This window comes from Nelusetta ayraudi, unplaced genomic scaffold (assembly GCF_046127955.1).
Source record: "Nelusetta ayraudi isolate G7.1 ecotype Tasmania unplaced genomic scaffold, CSIRO-AGI_Nayr_v1 ptg000008l, whole genome shotgun sequence".
NCBI lineage: Eukaryota > Metazoa > Chordata > Actinopteri > Tetraodontiformes > Monacanthidae > Nelusetta > Nelusetta ayraudi.
In genome coordinates this window covers 4811092-4836374 of record NW_027466058.1, presented here as the reverse complement: position 1 = coordinate 4836374, position 25283 = coordinate 4811092, and the positions used below count along the sequence as shown (strand labels likewise).

The 25283-nt window shown below is 45.0% G+C and overlaps 1 protein-coding gene across 1 annotated transcript; it reads right to left on the bottom strand.

Annotated features, from left to right (window-relative positions):
• Positions 1 to 898: 898 nt before the first annotated feature.
• On the bottom strand, positions 899 to 25260 carry kif16bb (kinesin family member 16Bb). Its single transcript, XM_076018424.1, has 19 exons — positions 24846 to 25260; positions 24690 to 24753; positions 24458 to 24568; positions 24247 to 24363; positions 23506 to 23603; positions 22130 to 22245; positions 21903 to 22045; positions 21383 to 21551; positions 20410 to 20538; positions 20040 to 20215; positions 19836 to 19895; positions 19686 to 19745; positions 13743 to 13856; positions 13444 to 13495; positions 13175 to 13312; positions 11651 to 11733; positions 8835 to 8902; positions 4449 to 4518; positions 899 to 3877 (listed from the first exon to the last, which is right to left on the bottom strand). The coding sequence occupies exons 1-19, from the start codon at positions 24890 to 24892 to the stop codon at positions 1814 to 1816; spliced, it is 3879 nt and encodes a 1292-aa protein (XP_075874539.1). The 5' UTR covers positions 24893 to 25260; the 3' UTR covers positions 899 to 1813.
• Positions 25261 to 25283: the final 23 nt, after the last annotated feature.

The window sequence follows — 25283 nt, the reverse complement described above, 5'->3', positions numbered from 1 at the left end:
CGGTAAACAAATTATCCAGTTATGCGCCGTCAATGATGGTGCATATTAGGGCCGAAGAACCCAGTGGGAAATCAGACAGGGTAATCACTGGAGGAGCAGCAGGCGCCGGCAAGTATGCACGTCGGCTGTGTGCGAAGGAGCGCTTCTGCCTTAACCAGTCTGTGCCGCAGGAACACACACGTCTGCGAGGCAACTCAGCCCGCATTTTTTTTTTTTGTTTTTTAAATATACCATTAGTAAACTAGCTTGAAATATAACCTTTAGTTAACCTCAACAGATATATTGAGGGTATGATTGATATATAAAAGCGATGTTTACTATTTACATTTTGCTGCCTTTTAGTCACAAACAGCTAAATAATTAAAAGCGCTCGGGTCGGTTACTTTTAAAGAGCACCAAAATAGCCGTATTAGGTTTGATTACTGAAGCTCACAGTTTGCTCATAATTGTCATTAATAGTCGGTGTCGTGTGGTTGGGGCAGATAACTTAATAATTGCATGTCCAACGTAGCAAGTGCCTCCAAACTGCATCCTCACGCAAGACGTCATTGCGGATCCACTGAATGGTTTCCGAGGGATCTTGCCATCTTTGGTTACACCAAAGACACAAGGCAACCGACGTCAGAAATGTCACTGCTAGATTTGTCACTCTACTTCTCAACCAGTAATAGTGATTCATGGCATCGGAACGTCCACATTTTCTTTAACGTTGCCGCCATTAGTGGTCACATGAAGGGGAGTCTCATTAAACCTTTTCTTAGTAGTATTAAGTATTATCCAGGCTTAAGCCTATAAGACATGATGCATCTCTTCCTTCCAGGCCAGGAGGAAGGACAAGAGGCCTGACTAAGCTGCACAGCCCCAGTAGTTTCCAATGGCAGACCAGGTCACTTTGTCAAGTTGAAAGGCAAACCGTCCTTGGCTCATTTTCTTGTGTTGTGAATCACATCTGAGAGTTCTTTTCATTTCATTCACAGTGAAAGCTAAAGACAAAAACAACAAAAAACAACCAGTTTTCATGCAGTTGGCAGGTGTCAGTTGAGAAGAAGAGGTTCATGTCGATCAAAGGCATTACAAAAGTGAGTTGCATGTTAAGGAAGGATACAGGTTTGGTGTGCTTGTGTTGCAGAAGCACATAAAAGGGAAGAGAAGAGTAAATAATAAAGGCCAAGAAAAGAAAATGCGTCAAGTCTGGTAAGGGAGACAAAAATGTCAAAATATTTCAGCAGTGCAGTGCAGACTTTGAAATTGCCAAGTTAAAAGGTTAAGCTGTGTGAGTTCATGGACTTTCTGAGTAATAAACTGAAGTCTAGGCCGACAGTGGATTTACTTTTATTTTTTTTTACAAAAACGGTCATAATTCTCTTAATTTGAAAAAAAAATCAATCTGACGACAACACATTTACAGTTAAATTAACCATGACATGGACATTCTTGAATATTAGACTGAGGCAAACAAAGCTGGAGCTGGAGCCTATCCTTTAAACACACAGAACATCCCATATGACAATGACAACTGCTTAGACGGACTAAATATTATAGGACTAAATAATAGGATGTAATTATACCAAAGGTGCAAAAAAAAAAAAAACTATTGTGCTGAAGAGTTAAAAGTCTGAACTTTGAGTAAATGACACAATGCAATACTAAAATATCCCAAATCTTTCAGAAATATTGAATCCTTAAAAAAAAAAAAATACAAAAACATTTACATAACACAAATACATAACAGTGAAGCAGTATAGACGGCCAGGGTGCGTTTCCAGAGAGTTCTCAAGCTGCTCTGTTCATTACTGGCTGTTCGGACCTCGATTCAGACGTTTGACAAGTGATTAATCAGGCTGGCGGCCTCCGAGGAGCAACTGAAAGTTAATTTCCACACTTCTGCACGCAGAGACGAATCAGAGACGTGCGCAGATGGCGTGGCCGCCTCCGTCGCGCTCTCTGGGTTATGACCCCTGGCCAAGACCACGTCCAATCTGACGGCTCCGCCCTCGTCCTCGTCGTGCACTAGCACACAGCGCACGTCCGAACACGGACGGAGAGCGAGGTCGTGGAAAGGCGGCTGGCTGCCTTGGCCCAAAACCACATCCTCCTGCAGCAGGCCGAGGTGGGTGTCGGTCAGGAAGAACTGGGCCACGGGCGCCACTTCGCCGTCGCAAACGCCCACGCTCGTGTAGAGCAGCACGTGCACGTCCCCCAGGGAGAGCCGGTCGTCGGCCACGTTGCAGTGGATCAGGTGCGCCAGGTCGGCGAGGCTCTTCTGGAAGTGGCTGCAGAGCCTCAAGCCGGTGCCCAGCTGCAGCTCCGGCACGTGGCTCCGCCAGTCCAGCGAGAGCGCCATCAGATCGTCGGCCATCAGGGGGTGCTCGGAGACGCGGCGGCGGTCCTGAGGGCGGGCGGCGGCCAGCACAGAGAAGCACAGCTCCTTGGTCAGCTCCTGGCTGTGGGTGTAGACGGCCAGGGCGGAATCGGGCGCGGTGCCCATCAGACGCACGGTGAGGCCCGCCACGCCCACGCGGACCTCCGTCAGTTCCGAGAGGGGCAGGTGGTGGAAGAAAACCGGCAGGCCCGAGTCGGCGGTCAGGGCGTAGAGAGCACCCTCGGCCAGGATTAGCAGGGCCGGGCGGGGCTTCGCGTGGCCACGGTTGGAGACGCTCAGCCAGTAGAGGACCGAGACCTTGGACGGGGCGAGCACCAAGGCAGTGGTGGCGGTGCTGGACTGCAGGACGTCCAGCAGGTCGGGCAGCGGCAAAGACTGCAGCTCCAAGAGAGGCGGGGGAAAAGTGATCAGCGTCTGGCGGAAAAACAGCACGTCCTCCCTGTGCTCGAGACCCGAGATCGTTCTCTCCACTTGCTCTTGGGAGAGATGCCGGCGATGACGACTCCGACTCTCTCCGCTCTCTGCGCAGACGTCCTTTGGGATCGCCCGCGAGTCCGGGGATTCTTCCGCCCCGACCTGGAGTTGTTTGATGTCGCGGACCATCTGAGCCGCCTCCTCCAGCTGAAGGTTTTGCACCACCACGGCGTTGATGTGATGCAGCAGGGGCAGCCCTTTGAGCGTGGACAGGATTCGCCCGTGCCTGATAAGGAATAAGACGAAGGTGCCTTTGACCCTGGCGACGACTCCGCTGTTGTTCACCGCGGAGAGCACCCGGCTCTCCATGACCAGCGAGAAGAAGTAACTGGACCAGTAGGCCCCGACGGGCCGTATTCCCTTTTTCCCGAGCTGCTGCAGAACGGTGGCAGAGCTCCAGAGGAGGTGCCCTGCGTCCTGAGCGATCCCAGAGACTCTGCTGACCAGAGAGCCGAGCCGGGAACCGCCTCGAACTGGGTCCGCGTCCGTCGCGCAAGCACCCGTGCCTCCGGATTCATTTGCGGCCTCGTGGGCGAATTGCTCCTCGGAGGACCTTCTCTCCAGTGGATGGCAGACAGTCTGACTGCTGGGCTGAGTCGGAGACGTCCTGCTGGTCTGTGGGAGGACCGAGGCGGAGCCGGCCCCTGCGCCGCTCTGCGGGTGGGATATGCGGCTTAATAAGCTCCCACCAGAGCTGCGTCTCCCCTCGCAGCAGTCAGCCGTGACGTCTTGGATCTTGTTAGTGTTTCCCTCCGGTTTGGTGCCACATCCATCACCCGGGCCCAGGACACTTGTCTCCTGGAGGCTGGCATCCCCTGGCCGGGCCTCCTCTTCCTTATAAGTCCCAACTTGAGCGCCACTCTGAGCTTTCAGCGGCCACTTAGACATGAGCTCTGGCCCTGATTTATGACACTGGTCCCCCTCCTGCTCCAGGCCATCCCTCGTGCTTACAGCAGCCCACAGGAAGTCTTCGTCCAACTCAAAACAGGAGTGGGGGCTAGGATGACTTCCAGGAGTGGCCTAGTTATTGTGTGGGTGAATGTTAAAACAATGGGAAACAGTGAGATTGAAATATTTTTATGCAAATTTGTAAGACTTGTAACAGTACCACTGCTGGCCCTGAGAAGGAATAATTCATGTCACCCGGCCCCTTTTATTTTCCTCTAAATTGTTTACGCATTCCCAAGAATTTAAGCACATAATTGAATGCACAGGAACAGCACAGTATGTGTACTTTGTAAAAGTATGACAGCATTATGCTCTGAAGAGAAGCGACTTTCTCAAGAAGAGAGTGCACTAGGGTATGTGCAGCGTAAACAAACAAGCCGAGGTAGAAGGCATTTCATGCCTCAAAAAGCTTAACTGTTGTCACCAGAGGAAGGAGGAGGTTCTGACTGATGCCATGCTATGCAAAGAGAAAAAGGATCAACTACTTTACTACCAAAGAGTCAAGGCAGAGTCTAAATTCAAGGTCACAAAAAGTGCTTGAGCTTGATTCAACTGATATCATTCACATTTCACACCTCGCGGTGTCAACCCCTGGTGCACTGATCAAATTCTTAAATATAGAAGGGAAAAAAAAAATACGTACTGCAGCATTCATTGGCGTCTCTGCTGATACTTTCGACCTCTCTGTCTCCACAGGCAAAAGCTCTGTCTGGCTAAAAAAAAAAAAAAACAATAAAAAACAAAGCTAAAACAAAAAAGACAGTAATTTTGAAACAAAAGAAAAACAAACTACATGCATACAATTGAATAGCTCATCAAGCCATTCAAGTTCCAACTTCAGTCCATACATGTCCTCAGTCATACTAAACAGGAGATGCAGAAAAAGGCTTAGCTGGTGCAACAGGCGCAGGAAACCACGCAAACACAGAATGGAGCATGTGGGTACAACCAACAGGTTATAATGCAACAGGGAGCCACAGTTACACATCAGTAAATCCGAGTACGTGCTATCGTGTTTGCCAACAGTCTCTTGGTTCTGAAAGAGGCAAATCAAACTACTTTGCTGCACTGAAGACTTCAAACTGTTGGAAAAGACAAGAACGGCTCGCCCTCAGTTTAGAAAACCTCCCATTAGGTTTAAAAAAAAAAAAAAAAAGAAAAAAAGTATGCAGCCCAAATTGCTGGATGAGATTAGAGCCACTCTACTAGCTGTGAAATTAAATAGAATCTGTGCATGTTGATTTGAGGATTTACATAGAATGCTCAACACTCCAGAGGAGGGGATGGAGATGGAGGGGGAAGAAACAAAACATGCAGCCCAGGACAAATTCTGACAGTAAACATCAGCTTTGGCTGAGCCCTTTGGCCTGCAGCAGGTTTGGCGAGCGGGGAAATGAAGAGTGCTAAAGCGCAGACACAAAGAGCAACATGGAGCTGTTCCTTGTTTCGGTTGAAGGATTCTTTTTTTTTTGCACATCCCAAGGATGGGAACAAAAACTGTCTGGAGAGCCCCATTGTTTGACTTCAGCATTAAATAAACAGTAACAGATCTTGGACGAGGCCGGCCATAAATTGAGCAGAAGGTAAAATTCATTCTGCTCCGAGTGGGTGCTATGGAACAAAATAAATAATTCTATTAAATTTAGTAAAGATAAATATGATCAGTGTGTTTAAATACTGATACAATAAAATCCTGCATTTATGACAGTCTCTCGTGGAAATACAGCATGCGATTTTTATATTAAAAAAACAAATTTTTAAAAACACCCAACTACACCCTTGATGCGTAAAACAAATGCACATCCATCACAGCTTTTCAGCTGCTCTGTTAACAGCGGCGCTCTCCCATGCTTTTATTGTTCAAGGTATGGCAACACCCTTTCAGGTGCTGCCAGCAAGCACACATGCCATATCTTTAGATGTTCGTTGTTCATTCTGTTGCCAATAAAGAAAAAAAAGATAGACACACATCACAGCCTTCAAACTGGGAACGGTGTCATGTTTTGTTGATTAAAAGGAAAAGCCCACAGTAAAGGGGCACATGAAAGCTGTGGAAAGAGTCACAGCGTTTGAAGGTACATGAATTTGCAGGCGGGACCGTAGCAGCTGCACTGAAGTTGATGTAGTCGCTGTAAAAATACGACTTTTTGAAGTTTGAGCTTGTAATAACAGCTTTGCCAGCACTCACGGGCCACAAATGGTAGCGTGACCACTCGGGTCTCCAGCCAAACTGGGAGGTTAGTGCAAAGGTGGTCAGATGGGGAACTTTCAGCGCTAAGGCAGTCATTAAAAGCGGCACTGGTCAAACACCAGCTGGCCCGCTCTGCTGGGAGCGGCCGGGTCCAGACTTGATGGTTTCGAAAAGGACACATTCCAACTTGGCCCTCTGCTTGCTGCCTCTTTTGCACGGACCATTAAATACTGACAGATCTTAAAATCTATAATAATAATAACAATAATAATAATAATAATAAACAAAAAAAAACACCACAAATTAAATATTGGCCAGATTTAACCTGAAGCCAAAAGAGAGTGGCAGAGGAGGCGAGATGAGCTCTCACTCACGCTTGTGGACTGAGGACAAACATTACCAAAATGCATGAAAATCTTTTGTGGATGCATGTAAAAAAAAACAAAAAACAGATCAAAGTATCTTTTGAAGGTGTTCATGAGAAATATTACAACTAAGAGACGTGATCTGTTGTGAAAAATTATCATTTAGTGCTTGAATACATAACTTTCCGACAACACATGCCACTGGAGGCTGTTTAACCTAGCCTAGATCTGAAACAGACAAACGTGGCCAATGTTAAAATTAAATTAAAAGACTACTACCTAACAAGAAATTTCATTTATTAACAGCTCATGGAGTGATTCAGAGTCTCGTGGCGGTGACATTTTTGGACGGACAGATTAGGGACGGACAGAAATGGAGGAGCATTTGTGTATTGTTTGTGTTGTTTACTTGTACTGGTGTGAATAGATGCATTAAGGGTGTGTTGTAATGTGATGTATGCTGTACTGTGATGTTAATTTGTGAGTAATTTGTTAGTTTGTATTGTCAAGCTCATATTGTAAAATGAAAAGTATGTCTGCTTCACAAATGCTAATGGGGTTTGGAATAACCATCAACTATACACAAATGTATCTTAGATAATGTGCCATAATCTATGTGCCATAATCTAAAATGGAGAAAATAGACCCTTACAACCCTAACTGAAAATGCTTACTTGTTTTTTTAGTCTGGTTCTATGTGACATAATGTGCCTCAATATAAATACATGTTAATCAAGTTTCCAATACGGCACTTAAGACTTCGTCGAGGCTGGAAGAGGCCGATCAGTTTATATTTCAGTAACGCATACCCCTCAGGCAACTGCAGGTCAGCAAACTGATAAACTCACTCATGAAACTGCAAAGTTATCTCGCAGTCACTGGCTGGAGTCTCATTTGCCACGATTTGCTCACAGAGGGTCTTTTTTTGAGAGGATAGCCACACAGATCGATTGTTCTTGCTCCGGGGGATTTGAACGTGTTGGAGAACAGCTAGTGCAAAAATTGAAGAAAAATATTCAAGTGAGAATGAGGTCTAGATAGTTTTTCCCCTCACACCATTTGACAGAGCGGATGATATCTCATTTTCTAGTGTTAGAAGATGTTAAAACAGTTGAATGTATTATAAAGATTATCTAGTGTATGTGCTGTAAAAACTTATGCCGCATAGAAATAAAACCCAAGCAACCTTTGCAACTGCGACCAGTATATTCACCTCTCTATATTGTGCATTTTCTTCTAAAAAGACACTGATGTTGAAAAGACCAGCCAGCTATCTTTACAACATCAGCAGCAGTAGCAGCGTGCTCCCTCCGTCATCTGATTTTAATCAAGTGTTTGTGATGCGGTGTTGTAAAGACAGCAGGTTGTGATCCTCTCCTGAGCATTCAACCTTTCATATCTGGGCGTTGTCTGGCAAAGAATAGCAGACAGAAGGATGTTGGACTGCTGGCAAGTGAGAATGGCTTGCCTGAGGTGCAGCTTTTTTTTTCTTTTTAGGGGTAGAGGGGGCGATACTGCGCTGCGAGGGAAATTACATGTCAGACGGCTCGGCGTGTTGTAAAACATCGGGGTTATCAGATCATGAGATACGAGAGGGGGCGCGGGGCGCAAATTGCTCACTACCTTCGGTGGGTGGTGAATCACGAGAGAGTGAATTGAGCACTAATTCAATGAACACCGGGGCGCTGACAGATCAATGGCCTGTCACGCAGTACTGAGGCAGTAGCAGGGTAGAAGGATCAGTCACATTAACATAATGTCTCCCGGTTTAGTTGGTTATAACCTTAACAAAAAAAAAAAGACAGACTGGTGCTAATACAAAGCTACATTTGAGTTGAAAGGGGTTTGCAAGGCTCCAGCCATGGGGAAAACACTTTGCGGAGAGACCGCCGAGGTATTTTTTTTGCAGTTGGAATAACGTATTTTTAGCATCATTGGGAGCGAAAAGTGTTCATTTAATCCACCGTTGCTAATAAGTGCACACAGGGACACAGTCTGCATTCAGGGACGTTGCTTTAAAACACACCAGTCCTTTTGGGAGGGGCCGGGGGGGGGGGGGGGGGGGGGGAGGCACAAAACACACACACACACACACACACACACACACACACACACACACACACACACACACACACACACACACACACACACACACACACACACACACACACACACACACACACACACACACAAATAAGTGAGCGCTTCAGAAAGTGCCCTTGGTTGTCGGGTACGAAACCAGCAGCGTTTTCCACCAGCTCAGCAATAAGGAGCTTTTCGGAAAATCTTTTTTTGCATGTTCCCGCCTCGCCACACGGGCAGGAGCCCTGCCATGATTTATGGCTGCGATTTGATCCGAGTGCCTGATGAAGGGCTGCTCGATAAGCGAGCGCACCGGGGACGTTCGGGCGGGAGCGGGCGGCGTCGCGGGGGTGTTTGAGAGCCCGTTTGCCGCGTCTGCGAGGAGTCCTACCTCAGGTTGCGCCGCATCGCCTTGGACGCGTCTGTCAAGGACAGGGGGGAGGCAGGCGGAAGCCCATTCTGCAAAACGTCAGCACAAGACAGCAGCGCCGAGTGAGAATGTGTCAAAACAAAACCCCCGGATGACAGCTGCCTACGCTGTATTTACAACTTCACACTGGGTTAATTACAGGATACGTCATTAGCATTCAAAACACCAGGCTTGAGAGCGAACCGACATCGTTATGAAAATGGCAACAACAAAAAAAAAACACAAAAATATATCTGGTAAATCCAAGGCTTTCTGAAAGAGAAGCAGCATGATCATGATGTGCAGCATGATGGGAAAAGCACATCCCTGAAACGGACTCATTCATTTCAAAAGGCAAGAAACTGGTCCATTATGGAGGCGTGCACAGTTCACAGCGCCGATCTGCCTCGAGGGTTTCCACATTACTGCTGGAAAACCAAGGCAAAGTTATATTTGCCACATTTGGGTAAAAACAAAAACACAAAAAAAACACACACACCTTTGCAAACAGGCGACACATTCTGGATGAGCGAGCCCATATTCAGGCTGAGTGCAAGTGCAACTCCGGGGACCATCTCGTTTGGAAGCGTGTTAAAAATGAATAGCAAACGTTCTCCTCGGCACTGCGGCAGGGACGGGATGTGCACACTTTACTTGGCTGTAATAATGTACAATTTGAAAAAAAAAAAACTGCAAATAGCAAAACGCTGTCGGGAAAGAAAAAAAAACATAAGTACAGACGTGTCTATAAAATAACGTGAAAATCCATTTTACAGAACATAAAACTGAGCGCAGGAGGAAAAGCGAGCAGTCATTCCGAGTTGCCACTCTTCCATCTATTAAATGACTGGGTTCTTCTCGGAATTTAAAAAAAAAAAACAGTCTGAGCACAGGCACAATTTTCGACTGCGTTGATTTATGTCATCAAGTCGCAGTTTTGCAGAACCGCAGTATGATGATTTATTCTCACCTCGACCTTACAAAAAAAAGGGGGGGGGAGAGAAATAAAGCAGGGGTACCGAGGTTGCCACAGGCAAGGGCCCTCTGGCAATCCGAGAAAACTACTGAACCAAACCAGTCAGCTGGCATGTGCATGGTGCGTCGGTTTTTTGGCAGCTGGAGAAATGGCTGAGGTGCAGTCTTGCCAGATCTATTTACTATTTTAAATGACCACACAGGCCCTGTGAGGATATTAATAACTCATCAACATGTTCATATTTGGCGTCATTGGAATTTTGAGATTCTGTTTTTCAACCTTAAGCTTAGTGGGAGGGTTTTTCCTGGTTCATAAGGAACCACAGCTACCTCTGTGGGGAAAAAGACTCCAGCGATCAAGTGCTTGATCAGGCCACAATAGACCTCAGGCACCAAAACAATGTGGGAAAACAATACTGAACCTCTTTCAGCAGTATGTTTGATTATCTGACCCTAAATCCCACACACAGTACCTTCAACAAATACTTACTAAAGCACCATTATCTGGCTATTATCTGTCCTTGTTCACTGCTTTCTGCTCCCGTCTTTAGTTTCCGCAAAGCGTCCCTTGCTCTTGCACTGAATTTATCTGGACTCTGACAAACAACTTGTCCCCTTCTGAAAAAACAGAGTTGTAAAGCACACAAGTCAGCCTCATCAGCATGCCCGCCGTCTGCCACGTTTGGAGAAGACGCCTGGAGCTCTTTTGAGTGTCTGCGTGTGAGAGAAGCGCTGGTGAAGCAAGTCCTGCAGACTTGGTTCTTCCGTACTTTTGTCTGCGCACATTTTAAATGATTCATCCCACCGCAGATTTCCCTGCAGCCCCTTTCTAGACGCACCCTTCTGTCACGACGCTTTGGAAATTGGCTGACAAGCAGTTGTGCATTGCAAATGGCAACTGGGATTTTTTTGAACCACATAGGTTTAAGACCAAAAAAGGCCATACAACACTCAAATGTTAGGAGAATTGAAGCTTCAAGAGACAACTAATTTACCTTAATGTCGCTGAATGAATGTTTTTCTCTTTAATTTATAGGAGTGACTGATTTATTTTCTTTCTGATGTTGCAAAAAAGAATAATATTGGAGAATCTATGTTAAGACTCTCTCATTACAAGAATTGACCTTAAAAATAAAGCTAATAGATTAGGCCAAATAGATAGAAATTAAAGGTTTTGAATGGGTAACGATCAAAACAAAAGTTGTCATCACTGTGGCCAGTTGGTTATGGTGGGAAAACTAGCTTTCCCTTTATCAGGAAAAAAAAAGAAAAACTCTTCAAGAAAACTGTAAGCTAATTAATTACATTGCATTGTGTGCAGATTTATGTTGAAAATAAGTGTGAAAGAGCTGTTGCACCTGACCTCCTTTTGGCAGGAGCAGTGAGCTTTTCAAAACTTGGGAAGGAAAAAGAACAAAAACAGAGCTCAACAATGTGGAGACAGTGTGCATAATGCGCAGGACCGACGCTTTTCTTTGAGCCAATTAGGGATGAGAGGAGAAGCAAGAGTTTCATGCAAAACAGGCTGGGGGAGAAAAAAAAAAAAAATCACAGAAGAATTTTTAAAGGCAGGCAGTGGCAAGTTCGCTTTGAAAAGAAGGAATCTCTGTAGAAACTCAAGTGACTTGGATGTGGAAATTCTAACAAGGAGGAAAATGTGAATATGGGGTCAACATGAGGCGCACTTGTTGAAAGAGGCCAAGTAAAACTGCATAACAATCCTCCAGAAAGAGCACATGGGGTAACATGTCTTAAACAGAACAGTATAATAGTATAAGAACTGCGAGCAGCTATGTAGAGTCGTGGTGGAGCGTCTCCTTTACCTTCTGTTTGTCTCTGAGCTGTGCAGCCTCAGTTGGGTGGTTGAACAGGAGAAAGGTTCCTGCTCCGAGCTGTGTGACGCAACCTAGGAGGAGAGCAGCTCATCGTCACACGCAGCAAATCGTTAAGATGCGCTAAATTAGACTTAACCATCTGGCCGTCAAGTTGCACGGCCGAGGCATTTCCATCAAATGGTGCTGAACGATAAATTATGGATCAGCCTGAGAGGCGGAGACGCAGGCTAAAATGTGATGCATTTCAAGCCGGGCGCCGATGACAATGACGGCGCTGGAACCGGTCGGACGCAGGTCTCCGCCGTGTTTTTAATGATGTGGAGAGAAAAAAACAGTCCAAGAAGAAAAGACTTGGGCCTTGCAATCTTTCTGTCTGCACTGAATGTGGAAAGGTTGGGTGGGGGAGGATTGACAAGGAGCACCAAAGTTCTCCAACATTTTTCTGTGCTGGAGAAAAGTGAGAAAATTGTCATGAAGAACAAAAATTTGCCAACGTGATTGACAGCAACCTCGACCTGCGGAACGGTTTACCAGAGAAAACGCTTAGAGGAAACTTAAGGGGACCGATATTAGACTTTATATATATATATCATACTAGAGATCACATGGCTGCATCCACAGGCTTTGGCAGTCTCCTTTTCCTCTGCCTCCTCCTCATTCCTCTCTCGGCACTGCAAATACTAATCTTGCTATTGCTAATGACTTCTGACGATTGATAAAGCACCTGAGAGGGCCGCCCGTGATGGATTCCAGCTGCCGCTCAACCGAAAATTACTATCATTTGTTCAAGAAAATAGCTTTGGAGGCTGCCGTTTCTGAAGGGGATATTGGATAAATTGAAATGGTTATAAAGGAGACTTGTGTAGCGAGGGCTCTGCGCCGTCTGGTTTTGTGTGCGGTTTTTATCTGCAGAAAGCAAAGCAGTGTGGATAAGTTGGGGTGGGGGGTGGGGGGGGGGTTGCAGGGAGATGGGGGCGGCAGTGAAAGCTCCCAGACGACGGCAGCGGCGAGCTGGGATGTGCTCAAAGGGGGCAAAAGAGTTCCAGCTCAGCTCGGCTCTGTCCTTTGAGAGGTTAACTCTGTGGCCCACTTCAAACCTGTCGCCCGTATCAACTCCATCTGCCAATTAAATGGAGGGCCTGGGGCTTTGTCTGGAGCTTTGTCCGGGCCTCTCGCCCTTCAAAATGTTTAGTAAGAGAAATGGCATCTGCCCTGCAGAAAGCTGCGTTCGCAATTCATTCTTGCCTCGAGTGCGGGGCTGCGGCGGCGGTGAGGGCGGGGCAGCGGCGACATAAAGCAGATTTCATTTGCAGATGTGATGGGTGATCTCATATAGCCGCATTCAAAATAGATGAAAGTGTTATGGCTCTCCCTCCGCCCCCAACTCCCGCAGTAATTGTGAAACGGAGACAGATATCGGCAGTATTACAGATACGCCTCACGTGCGGCCCCGCGTTCATTACAGGCCGTCGGCTTTGCCGTGGAGGTGGGTGTGGGGTGGGCGGGGCTTACCCTGAGTCAGACGGCAGGGGTCCTCCACCGGTGCGCCATTGACGGAGCAGAGCGCGCCGACCTGGGGGAACATGGTCACGACCCCCGCGCGGTTCTCGAGCGCGCAGTGCTCGGCAAGGAGCCCGGGCCCACGCAGCACTGCGCCGCAATTGCACAGCGAAAAAAAAAATAAATAAGGCAGAACAGAACATGCTTATTTTCAGTCAGGTGGAGAAAAGAAATTGCACGGTGGTGGAGCATTGAGCACCGTGGCGGCGACCTTGACTCACCGATGCCCTGGCTGCATAATGCTGCGTCACTTCCAATTACGGTGCGGCCCTCCTGCAGAGAGAGTCAGAAATGTCATATACTGCCAATACATACTTTCATGAAAGCGTATACTTGCAGTACAATAAAAGTAATTTGGTTTAGTTCACTGGCAATCCCGGTAGAGGGAGGGTGAGCCAAAGAGCACTGCAATCGAAAATGTAGCGACCGGATGTCAGTTTCTTCTCAAAAATCACAAACTATTACACACTTGACCTTTATGGAGCCAATCGCTCAAGTTGTTCAACGAGACACAGTTTACCTTTAAGTAGTAGAGCGCCATCCCGGTGCCGAGCGCGTCGGTGCCGATGAGGTGAGGCGAGCGGCAGTCCAGCACCACGCCGCTGCCCTCCACCCGCATAGTCACGGTCCCCTCCTAGAGGACGAGGCAGCGGGAGACAAACGTGATTCAATAGCCTGTGGCTAAAACACGGCACGTGCGATACAAGGCGAAAAAAACGCTGACAGACATTTAATGGCAAACGGCGGAAAGCCGAATTCTTTACGACCGCCCCTGGACGCCCGAAGGCCGCGGCGTCCCGACCCACTTGTCGCCCTGGAGCGTCGCGAGGCGCCATAAATCATTTAGATTATCCTGCTGAGAGTCAAACTGTACATTGTGTTCAGTGAGCGAAACCAAGGCGGCGGCATCGCCCCGCACACACACGCACGCGGTTTCCGCACCATTAGCTTTATTGATACGTGGCCACCAACTCTGTATGTTGCTATCAAAATACCCCCAAAACTTGTAAAGAGTGCCGGCCTCGTGCGGCAGCAGCAGCGAAAATCCACATCCAGGCGTTTTCTTCCTTTGTTGACTTGTCATCGATGGCAGAAGGAAATACAAACTGCCGAGGTCACGTCCTCGTCCCGCGCAAACGCTGACTGCATCAACGCCTCTCAAGCTGCATCAACGCCTCTCTGTGGCAACTGACGAGAGGCACATCGCGGGCGGCAGCAACCAGAAAAAAAAAGAAAGAAAAGGAAAAAAAAAAAGCTAGACAGAGACGGATATGCAATTCCGAGCAGCTGGTTCAGAAAAGCCCTGCTAAATAGAGTTTCAAGGGTGTGGCGGCGACACTCGACAGAAATGCATTAAGCAGGGAAATTGATTTAATCCCACCCAGAGCACAGGAAGACTACACTTAAACTCTCTGCTGCTGCGTGCGCGGCTTCACCGCCTCCTACGATTGATGCTTAAATACGCATTCAGCTTCGCACAAGGTGTCATTTGTGTCCCATCATTTCTAACTTCACGGAAGAAAATTATTACCCTTTTCAAAAAGAAAAATAGAGAGACCCCACGCAGAACGAGCGGCTAAATGACTGACTATTCAACAAGCCATTAAAGACTCAGCTCCTGATGACTTAATGAGTATTAAATAACCAAAATTCAAAAAAAGAAACACAGACCAAACCAAGTCAATGGCAGAAACTCTTATGCAAATGTTTGAGTGCAGGTAACCTTTTTCTCAGGGGGCCACGGCTACGGTTTGTTAACCCAGACTCTACCCCAGCACGAGTGGCCCTATTTGAAGTATTCTTCTGTTAAGCTGGTGGACTAATGCCTCACATTGCTATGGATTATGATAAGTACCCCCCCCACACCTTCCCGCCACCCCCCGGCCAACACCCCATGAGGCAGAGCAGAAAATCTCACATATGGAGGAGGTTTCAGAGGCGACATTCTGCATAAACGACTCTTCCCGTCACTTTCAACCCTCTCCTGCACGCTCTCACACAGAGCGGACCACAGCGTGAGAGACACGTCCGCCGCCAGCACCAGTCCGCTCACTGGCAGCCGTGAGACGGGGAGAAATCCTTCCTTCTAATGAAGAAGGAGAGACATCGACCCCCAGCCCCTGCACTTAATTAAAAGGGATTCTTTACAGACTTCATTAGGTGAGGAACAGCCTGACAGATTAATGCGGTGTGTCGCTTCCCTCAAACAACAGGAACAGATGAGAGCGTTTTTTTGTTTTCCGCTCACATACCCGAGAAAGTTCCTCTCCGTCACATTCTGTCAGTCACTCCGTGCAGACGTGTTCTTGGAGGACAAAAAAACAAAAACAAAAAAATTATAAAATAAAAATCTGCTTTCAGATCGAGGCAGCTGGCAAACAAACTTTAATGAGGTAATTAAGTGTGGCCTGGACCAGCAGCCAGGCTCAGCCAGCATTTAGGCTCCCATTAAAAGCCATCATCTGTAGTTGGGCAGAATATTTAATGGATTTTTTTTTTTCCCCCTCAGCACTTTGACAGTTCAGGTTCCTGCCTTTGCTAAATGCATTTCAAAAATGATGCCACACATCTAATCACTCTCACCTGGCTACCCATCAGCCATGTGAAGTGGTGCAACGCGCCCAGAGAGCAGAAAGGTAGCAGATCTGGAATGTTAAAAAGGTGAACGTCTCTGAGGGAGCCGCATTCACATCACAGCTGCTTTTTGAGAAAGCGTCAAATGATGCAGGGAAAAGAAAACGGGCAATTAGTGGTGTTTATAATAACAGGAAGCCTTTCTTTTGCACCAAGTGTTGTGATTAGTCACAGTGGTTTCAGTCTCTTAACTGTGCGTGGCACTGTGCAAGCCAAACAAACAAGACGAACGTTCTAAATATTCATACAGGAACTTAAAGCTGCAATTACCAAATTCAATGCTTAACAAATTACCGTTCATGTGCATGGGGGTACGAGTTGAGATATCGAAAGATCCTCATCGCTGGTCCCACGAGTATTTTCTGGGAGAAAATAATAACTGCAATGTTAGCGCTCTTGCAGGGAGACAGGACCAGGCGGACTCCTATTACATATTCTTACCACGTGTTTCAGTCTAAAGGTTTAGAATGACTCAAGAGCAATCCACTTTAGAGCCAATGTGTCTTTTCATACGACGCAACAACTCTGAGGCAATCGTCGAACGTGGGAAGGTTCATGAACAATTAATGACAAACTATAATGTGTATCAGTTGACACCGTGAGCTAAATTGACATTTAGCAGGGTCAAGCTCACAGCATACCGAGCTCAACTCGTAGGCTCTCCTGCTGATTGCAGCATGTTTTGAAAACACAAACACGGTGAGGATCAAAGAAGCGCTGTAGTTCATTTCATCTTACTGAACGGAAGGTTCCCCCCCTCCACTCTGCTGTTATGAGGGGACCTGAGCAAGTGGAAGCACTCAAACTGGTGAATACGCGTGCGTGTGTGTTCTCACATGCCCTCCTGCAGTAGCAGTATTACACTTTACCCTCTTCCTGCCTCTTTTTGTTCTCTTAAACTGTCGCCATCTCCTTCTGGTAACAGGCTGCTGTGGAATCCATTTCATATTAATTACTTTCGCTTTCCCCACATGCCCTGTAACCAATCTGGGTGGCGGACGATGAATAACTTAGCATTCCAAATCTGCTTTCTCAAACAGAATTCCGAAATTCTGTTTGTACCACTCTTGGTCAACGTGTGTCCGCCAACATGCAGCCTGAGCATTTTATATAGCTGAATTAAAAATATATCACACACACACACACCAAACAATACCATAGAACACAACACACACACAAACTTAATTTAACAAGTTTGTGCCACAGAAAGAGCCCATATATTCAAGAATTTTATTATCAGAATTGGCCTCTAAGACCCACTCGCATGTTGAAGGCTATTCGTTTGAAGCAGAAAAAAAAGAAAAATGTACTTGTGTAATTTCCACTCTAAATATGTTTGCTCTAATCACCCAAATTCTCTTTTCTGAAGCCGGTAAATACAGTACCTGCACTAACCATGCAGCAATTAGTGCAGGAATGCAAATGCAGGAAGAGACGAAACGCGAAATTCATATCATCAAACACACACCTAAGAGTTTCTGTGACACCCGCGTGCCTGCCGATCGCCAAACTGCGTCATGCATCATAACAGGTGCCTCTACGTGGCAGGTCACAGCTCCTAATAAGGCCGGTGTGGCGGAGATGAGCAACGTGCCCATCTCCCCCGAGCGCCAAGCTATCACCTCTTGCACAAGCAAACACATTTACGCCCCTCGAACTCTAATTAATATGCCGGACAGTCAGAAACCAAAGTGCCGTATGTCAATAATCAAGACCTCTTAATTAGACACAGCGACGGCTACTAATGAGCTCCATGCAAAGCCATGAATAAAAAGGTCTGTCGAGGCACCTGCTAGCCACCATATGTTTATGATTATTGGGCATACGTGTAAAGATGCAGATTTTTGTGCACAGACTAATTTTTATACCTTCTTTATAATGACAATGAAAAATAAAGGATTAAACCTGCCACAACATTATAAGCAGCATCTACAAGCATGATATACAAAATGCAGCATTACAAAATATGCACACATGGAAAACTAATAACAGAACACCACTTCTCGTACGTGTGATGGAGACAAAACTTGCAACACATGTCTGTTGCGCTTCATAGTTCTATGCATAATGCAACAAGCTCCTTGGCAGAACTTGATGAGTCCTAAAACAGATGACATTTGGTGCCACCCGGACGACTGGGCACAAACTCAACAGTGGAAAAGTGCTTCGTATAAACGCTGGGTTGGCACAGACGCTGTGTTCCCAGGGATTTACGAGGATGCTGCTACTCTCTGCCCTGGAGATAGAATTTTGGGTTAAAAAAGGAGAAAACATCATCTGTTCCGTTTCTCTTGGTCTTAAAAACTTCCCACACAACGACACAAACTGACTCCGTGATAATTAGCCAAACTCGGCATTTGGGTTCCATTTAAATCTGAATAAAATAAAAGTCGAAGATGACTGCAATCTGCAGCCCTTTAGGTTAGCGTTGACAAGACTTGCAGTGACACCTGCTGGTCAGCTGCTAAGGCATGACGGTAAATCCAAAACAAAAGCACCGACTGCTGCCGTCTGCCGTCAGTGTTATTTGAATTTTATTGATAACATGCGGCTGTGTCAACTATGAGATAGCATTATCATTATTCCTAAAAATGTAACTGAACGTTGCATTCAAAAGCATTTCAGCAAAATATTTGCTACAAATATACACCTATGCAAGCAGTGTATGCATGTCTGACATAGTCAATCATTTTCAGCTTTGAGCATCAAGTGCCCAAACTGGCTTCAGTATCAATTCTCTCTTGATCTGAGCAATTTATCGTACATCAATTCAGCTTATTTGCTGTACTCTCAGTGTTGACTGTATTCACTCCTGTATGCAGCCATCCGTCTTGTCAATATGCTATACAATGAACTTCTGAAGAGTTTTAGAAATTGTACATTTTATTTATTGTGCGTGTATGTCTGTTATTTTATGATCTTGTTCATTTGTAACACCCAGAGATAACGTAAAAATAATCTTAACTCAATTTTTATCCCTAAAAAGGATTTTTTTGTAAATGTCCATTGTTAAAAATGTTATAAAAGGGGCTCTTCAAATTTTTAGCAAATTGCTCTCCTGTTATTGCCTCATTACCATCTAGCCCACGTCCCAGACTCGAGCCTCATACAGTAGCACATTTGTGAGTCAACTAACCAGCGGTAAATTGGCCCCAGGATATTTATACAAATGCTTACTTGTCCCATTATTGAGTCTGAATAAATGAATTGCGGGGGTGGCCAAAGGAGGCCGAAAGACATGCAGAGCCATCTGGCCCGCTCAATCATACGTGCGAGTCAGAGGGGGGAAAGAAATAATAAAAATTATTGTACATTCCTCTTGCCAACGTGCATCTATATTTTCCTCACCAGTGCATTGTTTTGCATGTTACCGATTAAATTTGCCTTTTTCTCACTCTAGCAGCTCATTAAAAGAAAAGAATTTCAAATCAACTAAAAAGTTTGTTTGTGGGCTTTTTTGCTCTTCACTGATCTATTGTTAGAATTTTAATTAGAAGTTAAATCATTAAAAGCAACTAAAACATACAATTTGTTGTTTCTTTGCTTTTATGACACTCTATAGAGGCACCTACAGTGCGATTAGCCTGAACACCAAATCAATAAATAATATAAGCCGACGCTTATTATTGGATATCATTTATGTCAGCCATTAAACGATTCCTCAGGAAGGATGTTAAAGAAACCTTGCTAGTGGCTCCACAGAGACGGAACTGGGAGCCTGTGGATGGAACTTCATCCATTTTTATAGTTTAAATGACTATTTAATAAACTCTCTTTATTTTTAACGATCATTGCATTGTGGTGGGGGCGTGTGCATAAATTCTCCAACCTGCAGCATAATGTGGCTCTCGGTCCATTTGCAGGTCCACTCCTTGGTCCGAGTTAGAGCCTTGGAGAGTGGGCAGAGGGCAGTAGCCGTTATAGTTTGAGAGGGAAATGTCACAACGTCACCATGTTCCATTAGCAGGTGACGGCTCACGTTTTCCTCCATCTGATGCAGCTCCTCCTTGACTTTCACCGGTGGCACCACACAAGGGACCTTGAGGGAGTGGGGCGGGGGGGGGGCGAGGTGTGATTACCATAACTACAAATACACCACTAGATTGACTTCTTTTTTTAAAAAAAAAATCTTATCAAAGATACATAAAAATACAAATGTATTTTCTTGGGAGTTGAACAGTACCTGACTAGCTTCTTGTAGAAGCCCTTTGAGCCTGGTAACTTCTGCCTGTAGCTCCCTGATCACCTTTAGGCTGCCATCTTCATTTACTATTGGAGAGTTCACGATGCTTTTTGCCCGGCTTGCATAACGCAAAGTGCTCAGGGTCTCATTGTAGTTAATGTCCGCGGGGGAGATGGCTGCAGAAGGGTCAAGCAAAGCGAGAAGCAGTGATAAGAAAAACACATTTAGAAAAAAAAGAAAAAGGACAGGGTGTTCAGCATCACCTCCAGCCGTTCCAATAACAAACAAGAATAAAAGCCTAGAGTTCAGTGTGTGGAAAGAGACAAAAATGTTTGAGGGCGAGCAGTTTCTGGATTAATGCACTACATACTTGCGATCATTGTAGTAACCGAGTTCCCACCCAGACTGTCCTTTAGCAGCCATGTGAGTACCGAGTCTCGGTAAGGAATAAAGATCTGCTTCCTCTTCTTAGTAGACTGTCCTCCCACACTCGGGTCGGCTGGAAGAGGTCACGTGGAGAAGAAAAGAAAAAAACCCTCTGACTCAGACATGAAAGTCACATTCAAAACAATGCTTTCTAAAGGTCTTTAGTTCTAGTTTAGTTCATGTTCCACTGCTATCCATTTCATTATCGTTTCATCATCTCTGCCCAGTGTCCTGCATACGCTAATGAAAATAAAAATTCAATATTGCGTTTTATTCAAGGTGAATTAGAAAAAATGTTTTATGACGAAAACCTACTTGCCAAACCTGACAAGCCAAATATAAAACATCAAATTCAGAGGAGTTTTGGAAAAAAAAAAAAAAACACTGCATCAGTATAATAGCTGATGTTTGAATCGTATGCAGAAGCAGAGCCTGCTTTGGCCTCCTTTATTGAACAAGTCTATAAATAACCCCAGGAGCTCCAGCATGACCCGGACTGTGAAACAACCGTCTGCCTCCTGCCACAGTGAAAAGAGGTCAAATGCTCAACGGCAGCCAGAATTGTGCATGCTTTTGGTCAGGGCCTTCCAAGCAGCATGCCAGTGGTACATGTTGATGAAATTTGTGATTTCCATTAAGAGGAGAGGAAATTCATGAGCACCAGCAGTTTCCACAAGGAAGAAAAAAAAATTGCTGCCATACAATTACATAGTTCATGCTGAGTAACTGCTGCGAAGGTCAAAGTGTTTGGAGGTAGCGGCCACATATTGAAGCAAATGGTAAAGCCTGTATGAAAAATGAACATCTTTGCTTAATCAATCAAAGGCTATTATGAAGTCGGACTTCTGGTTAATTATATGTTACATTCGAACGCAAGACATCATCATGGTGTGCGTGTCGCTGTATGTGCCATGTACCCAGAGCTGAGATCACGCTGCCCAGGGTGACCAGGGATTTGTTGATGCTGCCACCTTCCTTCAGCCTGGTGCCTGTGGCGCGAGTGGCGTCCACGCGCTCGCTGCCTGCCAGGTCCACCAGATGGATCTTACTCTGCGTCTCACGCGGCGGTTCCGCCTCAAGCCAGGTCTGTGGCGCACGGAAAACACAGCAGAGCAACGCGCAGATAGTTCATAAGAGGCAGTGTTACATAGGAGAACTTCGTCGCAACAAAAGTTTTACTTCAGATGGAGGAGTGAGAAGAAAAAAAAAGCGGCGGTGAGTCTTTGAAGCTGGGAAAGATGGAGGGTTAGGGGGGTTTGGGGGGGGGGGGGGGGTGATTACACAAAAGATGGATAAACAAGGCTAATTGGAACTCTTGAGGGAAGGTTTTTATTAACACCCGGGGAGTTTTCTGGGAAACTTTAAAGAGTTTATTGCAGCTCAAAGACACGACATGAGATAGAAAAGAAGTGATACTTGCAAAGCGGTGCACGTCACCTGTGTGAAACTGATAGTGAAGATGCAGTGGGAGCGGCTGCTGCTCTTGTTCATCCCCGTGCTGGCCGTTGTGCGGTTGGCATTGCCGAGAGAGATCAGGTCCTCCATTTCACTGTGCTTGTGAACCGTGTGCTTCGACAGATCTAAACAGATTGCATTCAATGCCACATGAGCTTATTAATATTTTGTACACATTGTCATGGCGCGAGGGGCACAACTCTTCTTACTCTCTACGTAGGGACCATCCACTGGATGCTCTCTCACTTTCAAAACTCCACCCTCAGGGGCCATCGATCTTTCCCTGAGAAGGTCCTGCACACGCTCATTGTAGATCTCCAAATAGCTGGTGACAAAACAGACAACAGAGGCCAAGTTGGATGAGAAGAAACAGATATTTAAGAGTTTAAAAAAAAAATCTAACTTCTAATAAGAATTTATTGGCAGAAACAAAATTGGATCCAACTTATTTGAACTTGCAAGGTACACGAGACAAAAATACCGGTGAAAGTATTTGTGATGAACAAAACTTGCAAAAACACAGTACACAGCATTTCAATTTATAAAGTGATTGGTTGTTGAAACTATATTAAGAAATCAGTTTACTTGATGCACAACTGCCATAAATGCAACAGTGAAATGATGTGGGACAACAACGCAAATATGATTTCATCTATGATGGATTAATGCAGTGGTCTGAAAAATAAATCAAATATTCCTTTTGGAATGAACCGAGATGTTATTGACTTTGAAAAGAGAAGCAATGCTTGAAGAATATAATCTCTGTGGTTCGCTCACTAACTGATTGCAGGTAAAAACCTTTAAAGTTTATGTTGGGGTCACATTAAGGTTCAGTAATTATGAAAAATGAATGTCAAAGCAATTTCTTTTTTAAATATTTGAGAAAATAATGGTTTTCTGCATGCAGGAAGTAAATGTGATTTCCTGAAACATAACTTTGTTCTGTTCTGCTACGTAGGGGAAAGGATTACAGAGCAAAGTGACTATTTGCTCAAAGCCATCCCTTTATCATTTAGAACTACTCAAAAACAAAGCAGGTCAAGTGTTGTCAGCTGTAGTGGTGGGCCAGCTGTATGATGCCAAAAATTGACTTAACAGTATCACTGTAGTTTGAAATGAAATCTTCCATTTTGTCTTAGAATTAGCATTTAAAGCAGAAACTAGAATCCAGAAACATAGAAACTGTGTCTAGACTAAATATCATCTTACAGTTTGTTGCCGTTTTATTGTACCGATAAATTCTTGAATGCCATTGGACTGGAACCTACCTGAAAAGTTATGAAAACCCACAATGCCAATAACAACTAATTTTAGTACTTAACTACCAGTGTGTAATTGACTGCCTATTTAGACCAAAGGCTTAAGAAAAGACAATTGTAATATAAATAAATCACTGTGACCCTCTGGAACTGGAGATGTTTGCACTGTACAACATAATAGATACTAAGCACCATTAAATATACCTTCCCCTTCACATTGTGCTGTCAGTTTCACGGCAGCGCATTAAGTCAAATACAGATTTTGAGGCAAAGTCTCCATTAATGCTTCAGCACCATTGTACAGTATATATAAGATGGTGCCTTACCTGACCTCTGTGCAGAATGACACACCATCACTCTTGCTTCTTCGATCCATCTCCGACAACAGACCCCCGCAGATCCGTGGGGTTACCCCTTTATCATGCTGTCATATTCAAATGAGAAAATGACACACGACTCTCTTCCCACAAAGCGACTCAATCACTCATTGTGTACTTTTGAACGTTCTATTAATTTGAGTGACCGTGCTGTACTCCAACCACAACTCACGCACACACACACAGGCGGCTGAACAACACAAGCAACTTGCCCATCTGATATAGAGTTACTGAAGCGTAGAGGCAATTCCACCCTGAGCTGCATGCCCTCTTGTTTTAATTACAAGTAACAGATAGTGAGCATTAAGAGCCAGATATAATTATCTGGGATGTTGACAGCCGCTCTGCTGATGACCTTGCGTGAGTCTCCTGGTAGACAAGCAGAAAGCTGTGTGGTAATGTGAAATATCCATCGCAGCGCAAGGTGAGGGGAGAAAAGCCACGCGCTGCTGCCCTCATCACATTTTCTGATTAGTGCGGAGAAACATGGAGATAAATGGGGAGAAGGGGAGAGACGTATGATGATGCTGTCATTGGCCTCTATCTAATGTGGAGTCCATGCAATGTGCAAACCAAGTTAAAATGTAAAAGTCAGCAGGCTAGACTGAGTGACTAATTTAGAAGGGCAGGTGATATGGTTCTTCAAATATATATATACACAAATCATTTTATGGAATGGGTCAAACTTACTACATCACCCATCATGGTGTACGATTTTCCCGAGCCAGTTTGACCATATGCAAAAACGCAGGCGTTGAAACCTTCAAAGGCAGTTTTGAGGACATCCAACCCCAAGTCTTGGAAAATCTGGAGCGGGAGTGAATCAATAATATAGAATACACAGATGCAAACTTGTAAGTGAAAGACAAAATACAAAAAGGTAGTGAGCAACCGCACACACCTTGTCCTGTGACGCATATGTGGCGTTTCCTTTATTAGTGGAATCATAAGAGTAGTCATACGAGAAGGCCTTTCGTCTGTCCACCACCTCATCACCTAATGCAGGTAAAGGCTGCAAAGGTGAGATTCGAAAATGATTTTTTTTTCTTCTTTTTTTTAAAAAAATAAATAAAATAAAAAATAAATAAAAAGGCACTAAAGTGTGCCACAGATTTTAATCTCAAATTACCTACCTTATTAATGAATATAGTGGTTCCCATCAATTGAACTATCACTTTAGATGAAAGCTGTTTTTCTCTGCGGGGAAGTGAACGTGGGTGTTTGCCTCGATTAATTAACATCAACATATCTAAGAGGGGCCGTCAAATTATATTTATTATTCCACTTACCTTTTTGTTAGTGGACGTACTCGGACTGCCACACGCACAGAAGCCATTGTTGCTCAAAAAAAAAGTTGATTCTTCGCAGCTGCGCGCTTCCTGCGACTTTGAAAGAGGTTATACAGCCACTCACAGCATCTGTGTAAAATGTAGAGCACTAATTAACACACCTGGGGCCTGGCCTTTTATCGTCCATGAGTTACGTACACCTACCGCTAGATGGTGGTGCGGGTCAATGGAAAAAGTGCAAATCCTCCGATTAAAACTATTTTTGACGCGTCATTCTTCGTTGCTTCGTTGGGATATGATATGATATGATATGATATGATATGATATGATATGATATGTAGACGCGTACAAATGCGAATCAGTGATTTTCGCGGGCAAACGGGGAATTTGGTTACGTGTCGCAAAAATATTTGACCTACGACACTATAACATTTATTT

What these genes read in the sequence shown, in the direction of transcription:
- kif16bb (XM_076018424.1), bottom strand. Translation starts at nt 24,892, where the DNA reads ATGGCTTCTGTGCGTGTGGCAGTCCGAGTACGTCCACTAACAAAAAG. An exon ending in CCACTATATTCATTAATAAG is followed by an intron (nt 24,569 to 24,689) that starts GTAGGTAATTTG and finishes TCACCTTTGCAG; the next exon opens with CCTTTACCTGCATTAGGTGA. An exon ending in TCACTATCAGTTTCACACAG is followed by an intron (nt 21,552 to 21,902) that starts GTGACGTGCACC and finishes CGTGCGCCACAG; the next exon opens with ACCTGGCTTGAGGCGGAACC.